Source organism: Pagrus major, chromosome 2, assembly GCF_040436345.1.
Source record: "Pagrus major chromosome 2, Pma_NU_1.0".
Lineage (NCBI taxonomy): Eukaryota > Metazoa > Chordata > Actinopteri > Spariformes > Sparidae > Pagrus > Pagrus major.
Window position 1 is genome coordinate 24,902,264 of NC_133216.1, and position 13,667 is coordinate 24,915,930.

The 13,667-nt window shown below is 42.4% G+C and overlaps 1 protein-coding gene across 1 annotated transcript in view; it reads right to left on the reverse strand.

Annotated features, from left to right (window-relative positions):
* Nucleotides 1-610: 610 nt before the first annotated feature.
* The window catches only part of ankrd13b (ankyrin repeat domain 13B), a 46,212-nt gene continuing 33,155 nt past the window's right edge, over nt 611-13,667 (reverse strand). The window contains exons 9-15 of the mRNA XM_073491075.1: nt 11,000-11,064; nt 8,805-8,941; nt 7,009-7,166; nt 6,556-6,744; nt 5,774-5,937; nt 2,709-2,785; nt 611-812 (exon numbers count right to left, since the gene is read on the reverse strand). Coding sequence (XP_073347176.1) covers nt 611-812; nt 2,709-2,785; nt 5,774-5,937; nt 6,556-6,744; nt 7,009-7,166; nt 8,805-8,941; nt 11,000-11,064 — 992 coding nt within the window. The remainder of the gene's footprint in view (nt 813-2,708; nt 2,786-5,773; nt 5,938-6,555; nt 6,745-7,008; nt 7,167-8,804; nt 8,942-10,999; nt 11,065-13,667) is intronic.

Here is a 13,667-nt window from a genome sequence, read left to right on the forward strand (position 1 = left end):
CACAAGATGTTTTTTTTTTTTTTTAAATCACAGTTAAGACTGAAAGCCACACGCCTCAGAGGCAAAAGGACTCAGTGAGCGTGTGTGTTAGTGCTGGAGCAGAGAGATGGCCTAACACACTACGTTTTCAGGACAGAAGCTGATCTGTTGACCCCTGTGTGGAGAGCTGGTTTTGAAACACACGCACGCACACACACGCACACACACGCGCACACACACACACACACACACACACACGTCGCACACACCTACACACATTCGAAAATCTTTCATCCAAGGAGGCATTTCTCTGAACTTGTTGTATTGGATGTATTGTTGGTTGTAAACTGGCACTGGTCAAGAAAAGTACCGTGTGGCACTAGAAAGAGGAATCTGACGACCCTCTTCAGCCGCATCACCGTATGGCTTCATGGGAAAGGTCTGACTGAGGCGATGGGAGAGAAAGGAGGAAGGCGATTTGATCGTATGACACCACTAGGATACATTTATGATTTCCAGCCACCTGCAGAGTGTGCTTTTAGGTTTAAAGTCGCCCTGTGCTGTCCCTTTTCTCCCACGTGTCCTCGGTCCAGACCCCTCCCTTCAGACGCCCTGCTGGGCCACTCAGCTCTCATTTCTCCATGAGTGACAGCTGGATGATGCGCTGTAGCTCCTCCTCCTCCTGCCGCCGCCGCAGCTCCGCCTCTTCCTGCTCCCGGGCTGAGATCTCCATGGCGATGCGCAGCTGCTCGTTGTAGCTGCAGTTGGTGGGCTTCTTCTTGGAGGGGGTGGAGCAGAGGCTGGAGGGCGGGCGGGGCTTGTGCTGGGGGGTCCTGGGGTGAGGAAGAGTAAGGGTGTAAGGTTACAGGGGTTTGGCAATTTCCATGAGACAATTTTCTAATTTAGTTCCTATTTTATTTATGTTCCTTTTACTTTGAAATAATGGTTATAAATCATTGACTGATGCTTAAAAGAGCTTTAAAGACTACTTTTGGGTTGCCAAGTTGTGAAAAATCCTTATTGCTGATGTTAATCCTCCAAACTGATACCTAAGAATTGGCCACCTGTTGAATTCATACTCAAAAACAAACAGTTGGCGGCATATTACCAGAGTAACTGCTCACTTCTGCCAAATGCAGCCGCTGTTAGCTAGTTAGCTCAGTTAGCAGTGCAGCTAACGGTCAGGACTGGGAGCTATGAGCACCGGGGAAATGTTGGTGCTTGTACTGCTAGCACAGGAGCTTTAGACCAGTACAGACCAGGGTTGGCTTGTTAGCAAGCTAGACATTATTTCTTCACATTCGGTTTTGAATGTTTTCAACCAAAATTCTTACATTAGACCCAAACGCAATCATAAAATACATTATGGTAACTATATGAGAGAGAAACAGATATTTGACATTGTTTCCGAGTGGTATTATTGTTGACTCCGCTGTCGCAAAGACAACTGGAACACTTTCCATTTTCCTTTAGAGTAGCAGCTACCAACAACTCAGAGCAAAATGTGAGATTATACATTCAGGCTACCAGCTGGACTGGACCATCATTCAGTTTTCATTTTCCAGAGAGATTTCGTGCAGACAAAATTGCATAGCGAAAGCGAAGTTTGTAGGGAACCAATCTAAAAGCAGATGGTCTCATTATGTCATAGCCATTACATTGTGCAATCAACATTTAGTTCAAAATGATGGGTGAAATCAAAACACTGTTCCATTGCCGGTTTAGAGAGTGAAGGGAAATATTTCAGAAGGAAAATTGGTAAAAGTTGATCATTTATATGAAAATGAGAACACTTAACTGTTTAATTATGGGAAAAACTGACATAAATGTACAAACAACGTACAAACCCACAATAAAGAGAGCCTTGTTAGAGCGTGTTACCATCTTGTCCATTATGGTTTCATTTGTTTTCCTCTGAAGTTCATCTTAGTCCTCCTGGGTTTTTATTTAATTCTTGTCACAAGGCGGAAAGGTTAAAATAACTTAACCTTAACCTCAACAAACTTTCAAAACCTTTTAAAAAATATATTTTGAAAAGTTTCTACAAAACAGGACGGCACAAAAACTTTCAGGTTCTGTTTTTCATGAACTACAACAATGTTGTCAACACCCAGTCATCTCTAACTTTATGACATCGGTGTAAGTAAATACTGCAACAGAAAGATTGTGTCAGAAGAGGGGAAGACAGACAGGTCTGTCTGTCTCTGTATCCATCCACTCATCTACAAATAGTGGAAGACTCAAAGAGAAAATACTGTCTAAAGATAACAGGCTAAAGTCAACAGCGGTACCGTCGACTGTGAAAGCAGGAAACTCTCTTATCCTTCAGTCCCTGCACGCTCTCTATAGACACACACGCACATAGTAGTGCACAGCAGACAAGCGATGAGAAGAGAATAGCAGGACGGATAAGTAGGGGAGGACAGGAATACAGGATGTGAGTCAGGGATGGAGGGAAAGATCTGCAGGATGGAAAAAACACAATGGAAAAGTGGAAGACACTGAAGAATAACAATACATAACAGAAGAGAGAGGAAGTCTGAGACAATAAGGGTGAAGGACCGGCCGGAAATATCGCCTCTGTCTTGACAGTCATGGAGATTTATGTTTTCTTCAGGATTTCAGCACTTTTGAAGATAAAAGTCCCATTCATTTTTTAACAACTGAAGTCTTTATCCAACTTTATCTGCAGCTCCTGGCTGAATGGGATGAAAGAAAAAGAGACTGACCTCTCCAGACGACTGGGGTCATTGGGCAGGGGGTGTGTTCCTGGCTTGCTATTGGTCAGCGCCTCCCAGATGGTCACCTAGACACAAAGAGGAGGGCCGCACAGGAAGTCAGAGAGCCAGCGCAGGAAGTGAGTAGACAGAAACATCACAGATAAACAGATGGTGGAGCATGTAAAACAACACCATCCTCCCTGCAGGCCTTTTCCTGTTAATGTATGTTTAAGTACCTCTCAGGCAGCACAGAGACAGCCAGCTGGCTTGATTGTGAATTATGAACTGACTGAATGTAAACCAGATTGGTCCTGGCCCTGCTTCTTTACTACACACACCCAATTTTAATACCACTACTGAAACTGCCATTAATATTGATAAGCTTGTGGTACAAATTAACAATCGCACTCTGTCGCAGCACGATTAAAGCCCATCATAACTTCTGTCCCAAGTGTAAAACCACCGTGACGTCTCCCACTGGTTTGTGGACTTTTGAAGCCTTGAGTTTGGCATTACGGCCGCCACTATCTTGGTTTTTTGAAAGCAGAAGTGACCATATTTGGACAAGAGGGCGGAGCTGGGGAGGAAATCCTGATTGGATCTGACTGAGAAGGTAGCCCCGTCCAAAAGCATACCATGCTTTATCGTCTTTAATGGGGCAATAGCTTACAAAATGAACATCATGCTGTGTTAAAGAAGACTTGAAACTAGAGATCGAGACTGTAAACTTATTTGGAAACTGTTTACTGAGGTAATAAATCAAGTGAGAAGTAGGATCACTTTCTCATAAGCTTACATAGAGAGTAGAGTTGCCCCCTGCAAGCCCTTAGAAAGATGTAGATTTATGGCACTTCTGAATTGGCTTCACTTTGCAGACCTGGGAGCTCCGTCCATGTTTAATACAGTCAGTGATTTGTACTGAAAAATTACTTTCATACAGAACATTTAAAGTCATCATAGGGTCCATGGTTTTAAATGATTTCACAACAAATTATGTACACTGTTCTTTCCATTATTGTTTCTAGATGTATTTTCGACCCAAGGCTGGATTGCAAGCAGGTTGTTGTGTGGCTATTACTTTGTGGTAATTCAATTAATTATACATTTGTTTGTTAAACAATTAAAAACGGTCTTTCGGTGGGTCCTGCATTTTTTATTTGTTCCAGAGGCGCTGTTTTATAATCTAGTTTTAACACATTTAAATTCAGAATTATTGATTTATTGCCATTTGCACAGGTACAGGACAGTAAAGGTCATTGGTATTCATGTGTGCTTTAAGTCAACTTTATATTAAAAAAAGGCGAAGAAAGGCTATTAAAAGACCAGCAAAAATACACACTATTAGTGAATGCCAAAAAAAATCCTTTCACTACAAATTAGCGCTCAGTAAACTACCTCAATATTAAATATTCTTTCACCATTGCAGGGTAATCTGGCCCTGTTCCTACCTTCTATCCGGTCCCTCGTTTCATTTCAGTATACTATAAAATCAAGTGAGAGAGACTTGAAGTTTAGTTGAGATCAGTCACATGAAAGTGAATATTTTTGAATCTTACATCTATTATAAAACAGACCTTCTAGGACAAAATGTGGCATCGTTACATTTTTGGGGAGCTTGAAATACTCACTGCGCTGACTACCTCGCTGTTTCCTTTGTATGCTAATTTTGTACTGCACCAGACTGAGGTTGGATGTTCACACCATCAAGAGTCTCTCCTCATTATAAGCCAGCAGGTCTGATTTCGTGACAAACTACGTAGCTTGTGCGAGTAATTCGGTGTGACAGTCCCTGCCCACGCCTTCTCACAATAAGGACAGAAAACGAAACATCTCCCATGATTCAACTTCAATAAAGTTTCATGACACTGCAAGTTTCACATTGTAAAGTAAAGTAAAAATAAAGGAAACTGTGAATGAACAGCTGGATATTACAACCATACGGTGTTTCAGAAGATGGCAGGCTGCAATGTAAGCTCGAGTTGTACAGTAGTTAATGCTGTACAACATGTAGTGTCAGCACTACGGTCCTTCAACACCTGCCCCTGCGTCCGAGTTAGAGCTGCAATTAAAAGTGTCATCACCTCTTTCATCACTGTCTGAAGCAGCGGTACACCAGCTAACCTGAGGACAGCAGGCTGCTGAGGATGGTTGTACAAACTACAGCACAAATCCTCAGCTGCAGCCTTGCCTCCGTCTCCTCTACATTACCTTCCTGTATCCAAGCTGAGAAAACTCTGAGGATGTTCTCTGACCTTTCTGACCGAGCCTATTTATACCTCTCTCTCTGTAGCTCTGGAAGAAGGCCAAGGACTATCAGGACCTGGATCTGTAGGATTTCAAAACAGCACCTATCCTGAGGCGGTGTTGAATGTAATGGGCCTGGGCGGCACACATTACAGGCAATTTATTCCACTTATTGATTTTACTTCAGTATTGATTGTTTTTTATTTCGAAACTGGTTGCTTTTTTCCTACTTCAGTATGTCTATTTGTCTGGTCTTGCTTGACTTATTGGTGAATTTACTGCTGTAATTTGCTCTGGGTATTTCATAGAGGGAGTATTGTGCACCTCGGTTTATACGGCAACGTGTGAATCTTAAAAAACTTCAGGCAAAGCTTTTGCAATCGGTGTCCCTGTCATGGGCTACTTACAGGGGGACACTGGACGTTCATATTTACTGTATGCACAAGTGTGAGAGCCAAATTATTTACACAATCAAAAGTGAGATGAGATGGCCATTAGTTAAGCCCCTCCCCTGAGCAGTGATCGTCAGGCTGATTAGCCTGCTAGCTATGTCTGACTGAGCTTCCAACAAAAGTTGTCATTTCAGCTGGAAACATTAATGAACAGCAGCTCCAAACCTCTGTCTGAAATCATTATTGCAAAAGTTATTATTATCACTGTGAACTGCCTATGTGCCATGTGAGGATTTAAAGCCCGACAGATGTGGCAATAACCTCGGGGACGGGACATAACAGTCACTTCAACAAGTCCTAGTTTTAAAGATGTCTGACTGGTGTTTCCTTCATGTCAGAACAGAAGATCATCAGTCAGGAGCATCACAGTCCGCCCACCTGATCATATTCGGAGCCGGCCTCCAGCAGACTCTGCTGTATGGCGAACTGCAGCAGGTCCTCCTCCTCCTCCCTCATGCTGTCTCTCTGCTTGCCTCCTAGCATGGTGTATCCAGGCGGGGCCTCAAACACACACGGGGGAATGTCTCCGGCTCGGCACGACACTGCAGCACACGGGGGGGAAAGGTAAAGGGCAAGAGACGGGAAGGAGTGTTACCTAACAGAGTAGGAGATCGTACCGGACTAAAGGAGAAGAACAGGTGAGGAAAAAACAGAAGAAGAGTGACTGCTGAGTGAAAAGAAGTGAAACCCAGATAAAAACAAGCTGTATCAGGCAATTTCCCCGGCATATTATTGTTGCCAAATATTCTAAACTACTCAACTGTGCGTATTTTCATAGGACTATAACTCATTGGATTTCTGCGAGATAGAATCAAGGATTTCCACAGTGGTTCCTTCTGAGCGGTCACACGATAAATTATATCTCCCCTCCGCATGGCTGCAGATTTAAGCGTGCCTGTTGGGATTCTGATCAAGTGTTAGGATGATGAAAGTGAGCCATAATCTCACACTCAACACAAAGAACACAACCTTCCATCCGACATCAGTGATAAATACTGCACATAACTCTATCAAGCAACTCTAAACTCTGTCTGTGGAGTGAAGTATGGGCCAGGTTCTGCAGTAAATGTTCATGAAGCCCTTCTCGGCTGAAGAAGAAGATGTAAGAAACGACGACGCTGTAATAAAGTAGAAAACAATGTATGGGAGTGTGTTCTCACTGGTGGAGCTGGAGCTGGAGACACTGGAGGAGTCACTGCCCGGAGATGGGGTGTCAGTCCTCGGGGCGTCCCTCTGTCCCTCCCCCTCCACCGCCACTTCGTTGTCGGTACGGACGCCCGTCCCCTCCTCGCAGCCGTTCAGGTTGCTGAAGGTGATCCTGGCGTTCAGGATGTGGTAGAGAGGGATCTCTGCAGGGAGGGAAGATGCCATTTTGTATTGTTATTATTAAGCTATCAGTTAACTTCTCGTGGCTCTGCATCAGTCTCATCATCCAGTTAACCATGTGTGTCCTCATATCAATCCCTTTTTCGTCTCCATCCCTGTGTCTTCATTTCTCTCCACCCCTCTCTGCATCTGTTTACTCACTTTTCATTCTCCAATCATCCCCTTTATTTAACCAACCGTCACTTTAACCTCCCTCCCTCCATCAATCTCACTCTCCCAGCTCTCACCGATCTTGATGGGGAAGCCAGGCGGCAAGCGCAGAGTGATGAAGTCACGCAGTTTAGCGAACAGGGCGTTCGAGATCGCCATGAGATCGATGATAGGCACCACTTGTTCTGCCAGGGACAGGGGGTGGGACTCACACAACCACAACTTGGCTTTAAACCTGGAAACAGAAACGCACACACAGAAGTTGTTTAATGAATATTACCAAATAGAAGTCTTACTAAAGTATAATTGAAGCCATTTAGGCCTTTGTTGAATTAATTTGTCGTGTTGCCAGAGGTACACAAAGACATCGATTACATCAACTAACACTGTCTGACCACAAGCTGCTGAGTCGTGTTCAAACTGAGGCCAATCAATGCTGAAATTTTAAATTGTCCGATAATGAACACAGCATCGAGAGGCTGCTCGGAAACTTCACTGAAATGCTTCATCCTCATGACGTCCTGTCAGTTTTTATTAAGTGCCACAAGACAATAAAACTCAGCGAAGAGCCTGTTAGAGGAATACAGGACAGAAGATGGACGGTGGGTTGGCAGGTGGATGACAGAGGCAGTTAGTTATTGCACATCCGATTCCCTCATCTTGATATTAAGGGGTATTTTTGAATGGCTTTTTGGTTAGATGCCTGAAATGAGGTCTGCGGTTAACACAAGCTTGAGAGATTTTCATGATTTCTTCTCCAACATAAAATACGGCAGTAAATAGCCCACACCTGAATTATAAAGTGTTTGCGTGTCTTAAAAAAAGGTGGTTGCAAACAAGTGGCTAATGAGACTACAGAGGATGTCGGGGACATTAAAAGCCATCAGGCCGAACACTGAGACTCATCTGCTCATCTACTCTGTCTTCACAGGCCGGCGTTGCTTGAAAGCTATTCTAACTTGAGCTTTACTGGTAGGTTGATCAATGTATAGTAAAGTGTGTGTCGTACGGTGTAGTAGGACACTTAGTGGTGGTGACAATGAAGTCATGTGACTGCGATGTAGTTTGTTTATAACCTAATGTTAGCTTTTTACGTCATGTCAAGCTGTGTTTATCTGTGAAGATTACCTTGCTGAACAAAATGCTTAAAGCTCCAGTATGTAAGAATTTTACTATTTATTTTACTATATTGCACCTTAAAGTATCATAAACTTGTGTTTGCCACAGACCTTATTTTCTACAATTCAATTCAAATTCAAATCCATTTAAAAAATCAAATAGGCTTTTTGTTAAGGGAACCGATGGCGATGCTAACTTCCAGGGTAGCCTATAAAAGTCATCCCTGCAGCACTCTACTGAAAACCAGTATCATTAGCTACATTGCAAAACAATAACATAAACAGCAAAAGCTTCGGTTGATCTTGAGAGACACTACAGGGCTCCTACACTTCATTTTCTGTTATGTTTCATGCGGTATAATAGTCAAGTACAGATGATCTGTCAGCAGTCTGTATAATAACTCTCCACCAGCTTTGCAGGAATCTCAAGTGTGTGAATATATGTGTGTGACATATGTGTGTGTGCGTGTGTGTGTGCGTGTGTGTGTGTGTGTGTGTGCGTGTGTATGTGTTTCCCCCACTATTACTTGTCCATGTTTCACCTCAGGATCTTGGTGGTCAGCTGTCATGGATGGCTGATTTTGACTCTGCCAGCATGTGGGTAAGTGTGTGTGTGTGTGTGTGTGTGTGTGTGTGTGTGTGCCTGTCTATTCTCTGTCCATCAGTTTGTCAGCTCTGGCACTTGGCGGTGAGTTTGGAGGGCGACTTCACTGGATGCATGGCTGCCTGTCTGTTCTCCTGTCAGTCTATTTCACCTCTGGGTCTTGGTGGTGAGCTGGCACGGGTGGCCGATGTCCCTCTGAGTTGGTGACGAGCCGGGGTTGAAATATTCCTCGGCGGTCAGCGCAGAGGGGTTGGTCACCGCGGGACACGACATCTGGGTCACCAGGGCCTGCGGAGAGCGAATACTAAATTATAAAAACTCCTGATGTGAGCGTATGTCGCCATTTTAAAGATCCATGTTAAAAAACGACTTCGAGGGTCGAAGGGATTGTTCATCATTAGCGGTGACTCAACCAGTACTTCACCAAGTGCGAAGATTACTGGCTTTTAAAACTCTTTGCTGTTAGTGATGTTAAGTAAAAAACCACCTACTGGGATTTCAAGGCTTTCCTCTTACCTACTGACATTTCCAACAGCTCAGTGAAAGAAAAATGTGAGAACAAATGACAAAGCAGTTTTCTTTTTCAGGCATTTTGCATCATTACAGCTGATGCGTCTGTTAGTTCACTGCTCTTATTAGTAGCTCACTGTCAACTGTTAAGTATGACTTTTATTAAACCTGTCAGAGGCAAGCCGCCATTACTGGAGGAGAGTGGAAGCTGCCAAAGACTTGTGAAACAGGAGATAAATTATTTCTACGCTGTTGCATTTCCCTCCAGATGCAGTCAATTCATCACAACCAATGTATGTAGGGTTTTACAGCTGCATAGGATAAAATGTGGGGTGTGTGTCTAAAGTTGAGAAGAGCAGAGACGACAGTGAGGGGGAATAAGTGAAAAGACAGAATACAGAATGAGGAGAAGGGGGGAGGTATGAGTCATAGAAGCTCTCCAGCAGAAACAAATTAAAAAACATAATCAATATTTGAAAGCAGGTTGGAGCCTCTGAGTTACTGTTTAACTCTGCAGGCATGCTCTGCTGTTGACACAGTAGACTCTCACACTCACACGCAAAGAGGTGAGGCCACGGTGATGATGCTAATACTGAAGATGATAATTCACTGACAAGGGAAACTATTATACAACACTTTGTTTTACAGTCTAGCACTGTCGCTGTCAATAAATAGTCTGCTCGCTGTACATAATCTGTTAACATAAATCCTGCATGCTGCATATAATGTTCATATACGTACATGTATACATGCATATAATGTATAAAATCAATCCACCCCATCTATGTTTATTCATTTCTTTATTTCTCTGCAGCACTATCGTTTGTTTACACTACAGAAAAGCTGACTTGCATAAATATTTAATGGTGTTGGCCATGGTGCTCTTAAAGTAAAGTTCACCTAAAAATGGTAATTCAGTCATTATCTCCTCACCCCCATGCCGATGGGGTGAAGTTTCATAGTCCACGAAACATTTCTGGAGCTTAACAGCTAAATAGCATTGCAGTATTCTCCTAAACAACTGAATTAGATGGGGACTTGCTTTAAAACGTAAAAAAAAAAAGAAAGAAAAAGAAATGACTCTGTACAGCTACACTGGCGTAATACGAGCCTCCAGAAGCCCTGAGATCCCAAATTGATTTGAAAGACATTATTTACACCCTCAAAACTAGGTCGAGCTTCTGCACCCACTTCAGACGGGGTATGCACTATCACCTTTAGCTTAGCGGCTACAGTGAAGATTAGGCTTTTAAAAAGGGTGTCAATAAAGTCTTTTCAAATCAATTTGGGATCTCAGGGCTTCTGGAGACTTGGATTACGCTGGACGAGCTGTCTGGAGGCTTTTGATGTTTTTTTAGGGTTTTTTTTTCCCAGTTGGTTTTTTTGGACTTTCCAACGGCATGGGGGTGAATAGACAATGACAATATCTTTATTTTTGGGTGAACCTTTCCTTTAATAAACTGTATACACACTTTACACACACTTTATTTTTTTTTACATATTTTTGTACCATTTGACATTATTTATTATCTTATCATTCCTAATATGTTCAGTTTTTCTAGTCCTTGCTTTTAGCTGTATGTCTTTCTGTGTAAGTACACTGAGAGCAATATAAAGCTTGAGTTAAAAGCTCATTTGGACTCTGATCTCATCAAGTCCAATCACAACATCAGCATCAGAACCCATTAATCACGGCTGTTGCCAGCTCGACCACCATGTTCTTTTCATTTATTAGATTGAGTTTTTTAGGATTTGATGTCATTTTCTCAATCGATCGAAAAAAGACAATGTAATCCTCCATTTATATGTAATCCTTTAAACCAAGTGTCTACTCACCCCGTTGTTAGGCCCCATGTGTTGCTCAGCAATCCCAAGGAAGTTCTGCAGTGGAGTCTTCCCACCTGCTCAGAGACACACAACGGTGGTGAGTTACACCGGAAGTATAAAGTTACACAGTCACAATGTACGAACTCAAACTGTGCTGTTAGTCTGAGTTTTGGAAACTCTCTTCAGTTTAAGTACCTGGCAGAGCACCCAGAGCTGGCTTGAGTTGGTGCTTGTTTATCAAGAGATGATGACGGATGGGCTCATTCATCTCCACGGCAACTGTCTGCGGTGTCATTTCGCTCTACAGCGTTTTCCTCAGGATAACTTACTGCATTATATCAGTATTTTGTGTTTGTGGTCTTATCATCCTCTAAGAGCCAGCAGGAAATGAACTTAACCATACTGCTCTGAAATGAATTAAACTGAAGAAAAATGATGCTTGAATACCTTCTAAATATCAAATGAGTTGTGTGAAACTAGAGTGAAACTAGAAGCAATATGAATTTAAAAAGAAATTGAAAATAGCAACGCTTGAAGGGCAGATCCAAAGATATTTATATGTGTGTGCACTGCATTCAAAACATGAATCTAAAGTTTTGTTAAACAGCTATGTGATGAAAAGCCAGAGGGCTCCTCTGACTACAGCAGTAAGAGAAGAAAAATACCTTTCTCAACAGTGTCAAGCTGCCTTCTTTGGATCTTAAAGGGTACCTCCATCAATTTTACACGTACAAGTGTGTACAGGTCTTGGGGATTACTACTGCGTATGTGAAAAAAGTAGTGTAAAGTGTTTTGTCGCTTCAAAGAAAGCTTCATGTAATCTGATAAATTGCCTCCAGTGATGTCACTCAGTGTCTAAGTTGTATTGTGGGTAATGTAGGTGCCAGGTTTTGAAAAGCAGTCCACTGGTTTCATCTTGCACTCCTATGACACTGTCAGACTTAAACTGTACAGTTTTGATTTGATTTCTTATTTCTCTTCAAACTCTGGTGCCTACATTACCCAAAAGGCAAATTAGTCATTGAGTGACATCACTGTTCATCATTATCAATACTTATCACTATTTTTTTTCACAAATGCATGTAGTACCCTCCAAGACCTGTAAACACACTTTAATGTGTAATATTGGTGGAGTTACTCTTTAAAGAGGCATCGTTTGGAATAATAACTTGTATCTGAAATGGTTTTTGTACAACACAGTTGTCTTTAAACACATCTGCCCCCTCTCTCCTTCACTGAACACCCAGAGTCTATGAATATGCAAATATTGTTCATTTCAAAAGCTTAAGTGTTCGGCACATCTTCATTAAAAAGTCGATTTTCAGAGTCTGTGCAGATAACAGATAACTTTGAAAACAGTCTTCTTGACATAAATTATTCTGCAGAGTAAAGGTCCAACATCCAAGTGAGAGAACAATAGTCACGATAAATATCTGCACAATAAATTATTGGCCTCAACGACTTAAAAAGTGCAGCGTCCAGGAACTCCAATACAGTAGGTGGCAGCATGCTCATCTAACGTCGGTTTGCATTTTGTCAATAAACACAGAGAAGAAGAAAAAGAAGGGCAGCACACGGTTGTCACGCTCAAACTGCTGCACCTGCATAAACGCCATGTAGACTAGAGAGCCAAACAATATTAAATCATCCATTTTTGCTCACTACATGTGAGCCTTCCTCCCCTTCAGCAATAGATAAAACACGTTTTGAAATGGAGGAGGACTTTTAAGTCCCTAAGAAGTTGTGTCAAATCTGAAGTGGCTCTCTAGAACGTTAAGAATTCATAACTAAAAAGTAACAATCAATGTTCAGAAACATCTTTAGGTCACAGTAAGAACTTTAACTCTCAAACCCTAACGACTTAATTGGGACTGTGTGGGTGTGATATGATTTGATTGACGGTGACCAAACAAACCCACCAATCATCATCACATTTAACGTTTTGATTTAGTCCTCACCTTTTTCCACCTGAGCCCTGCCCACTTCAAACCAGTGAGAACATCACAAATACATAAATCTTAACTGTTTTCTGTCACTAAAGCAGAAAATGTGTTCATGCAGGACCCCATCACACAGTGGAAAAACCCCACAGTGCAAACACCCTTTATATTCAGAGTGCATAGGAATACTAACAACTGCAGCCTATTTAGACATGAGAGAGAGATGAGCAGTGAAGAAAAAACATGAGCAGCTTCTCAGTGTGCGGCTTCGTACTCTCAGACGTGACTGGTGCTGTGGCTGTCCTCACTAACCAGAAACTGAATTAGTGCTAAAAGCAATGCAAAGGTTCATCAAGTAGGGTTAATGACAGTGCAGTTTATGAGACAAGTGTGCACATTTTGACCTTCAGCCAGCTGGTCTGTCTGCAAGATGCGGGACGTATGTGTCTCTCTGAGGATATATATAGCACTCAAAGTTTTTTTTTACCGTGTTAACAAAATGATGAAAAGTAGCGCAAGGGAAGGGCAAACGGAGTGAGTCACTCATTCATGAGTCAGTGTTGCGCTACTAAGAACACTTCCCTGCTGCATATTAGCAGAGTGCAGGTGGGGATTGTGACCTGGGAGAGAGGAGCCCTCAGAGAAGCGTGTGATGGTTGATCCTGGCTGACAGCGACAGTCCAGGGAGGGAAGCCTGCTAATCCTGTTTGATTTATGATCTGAACCAGAAAACGAGA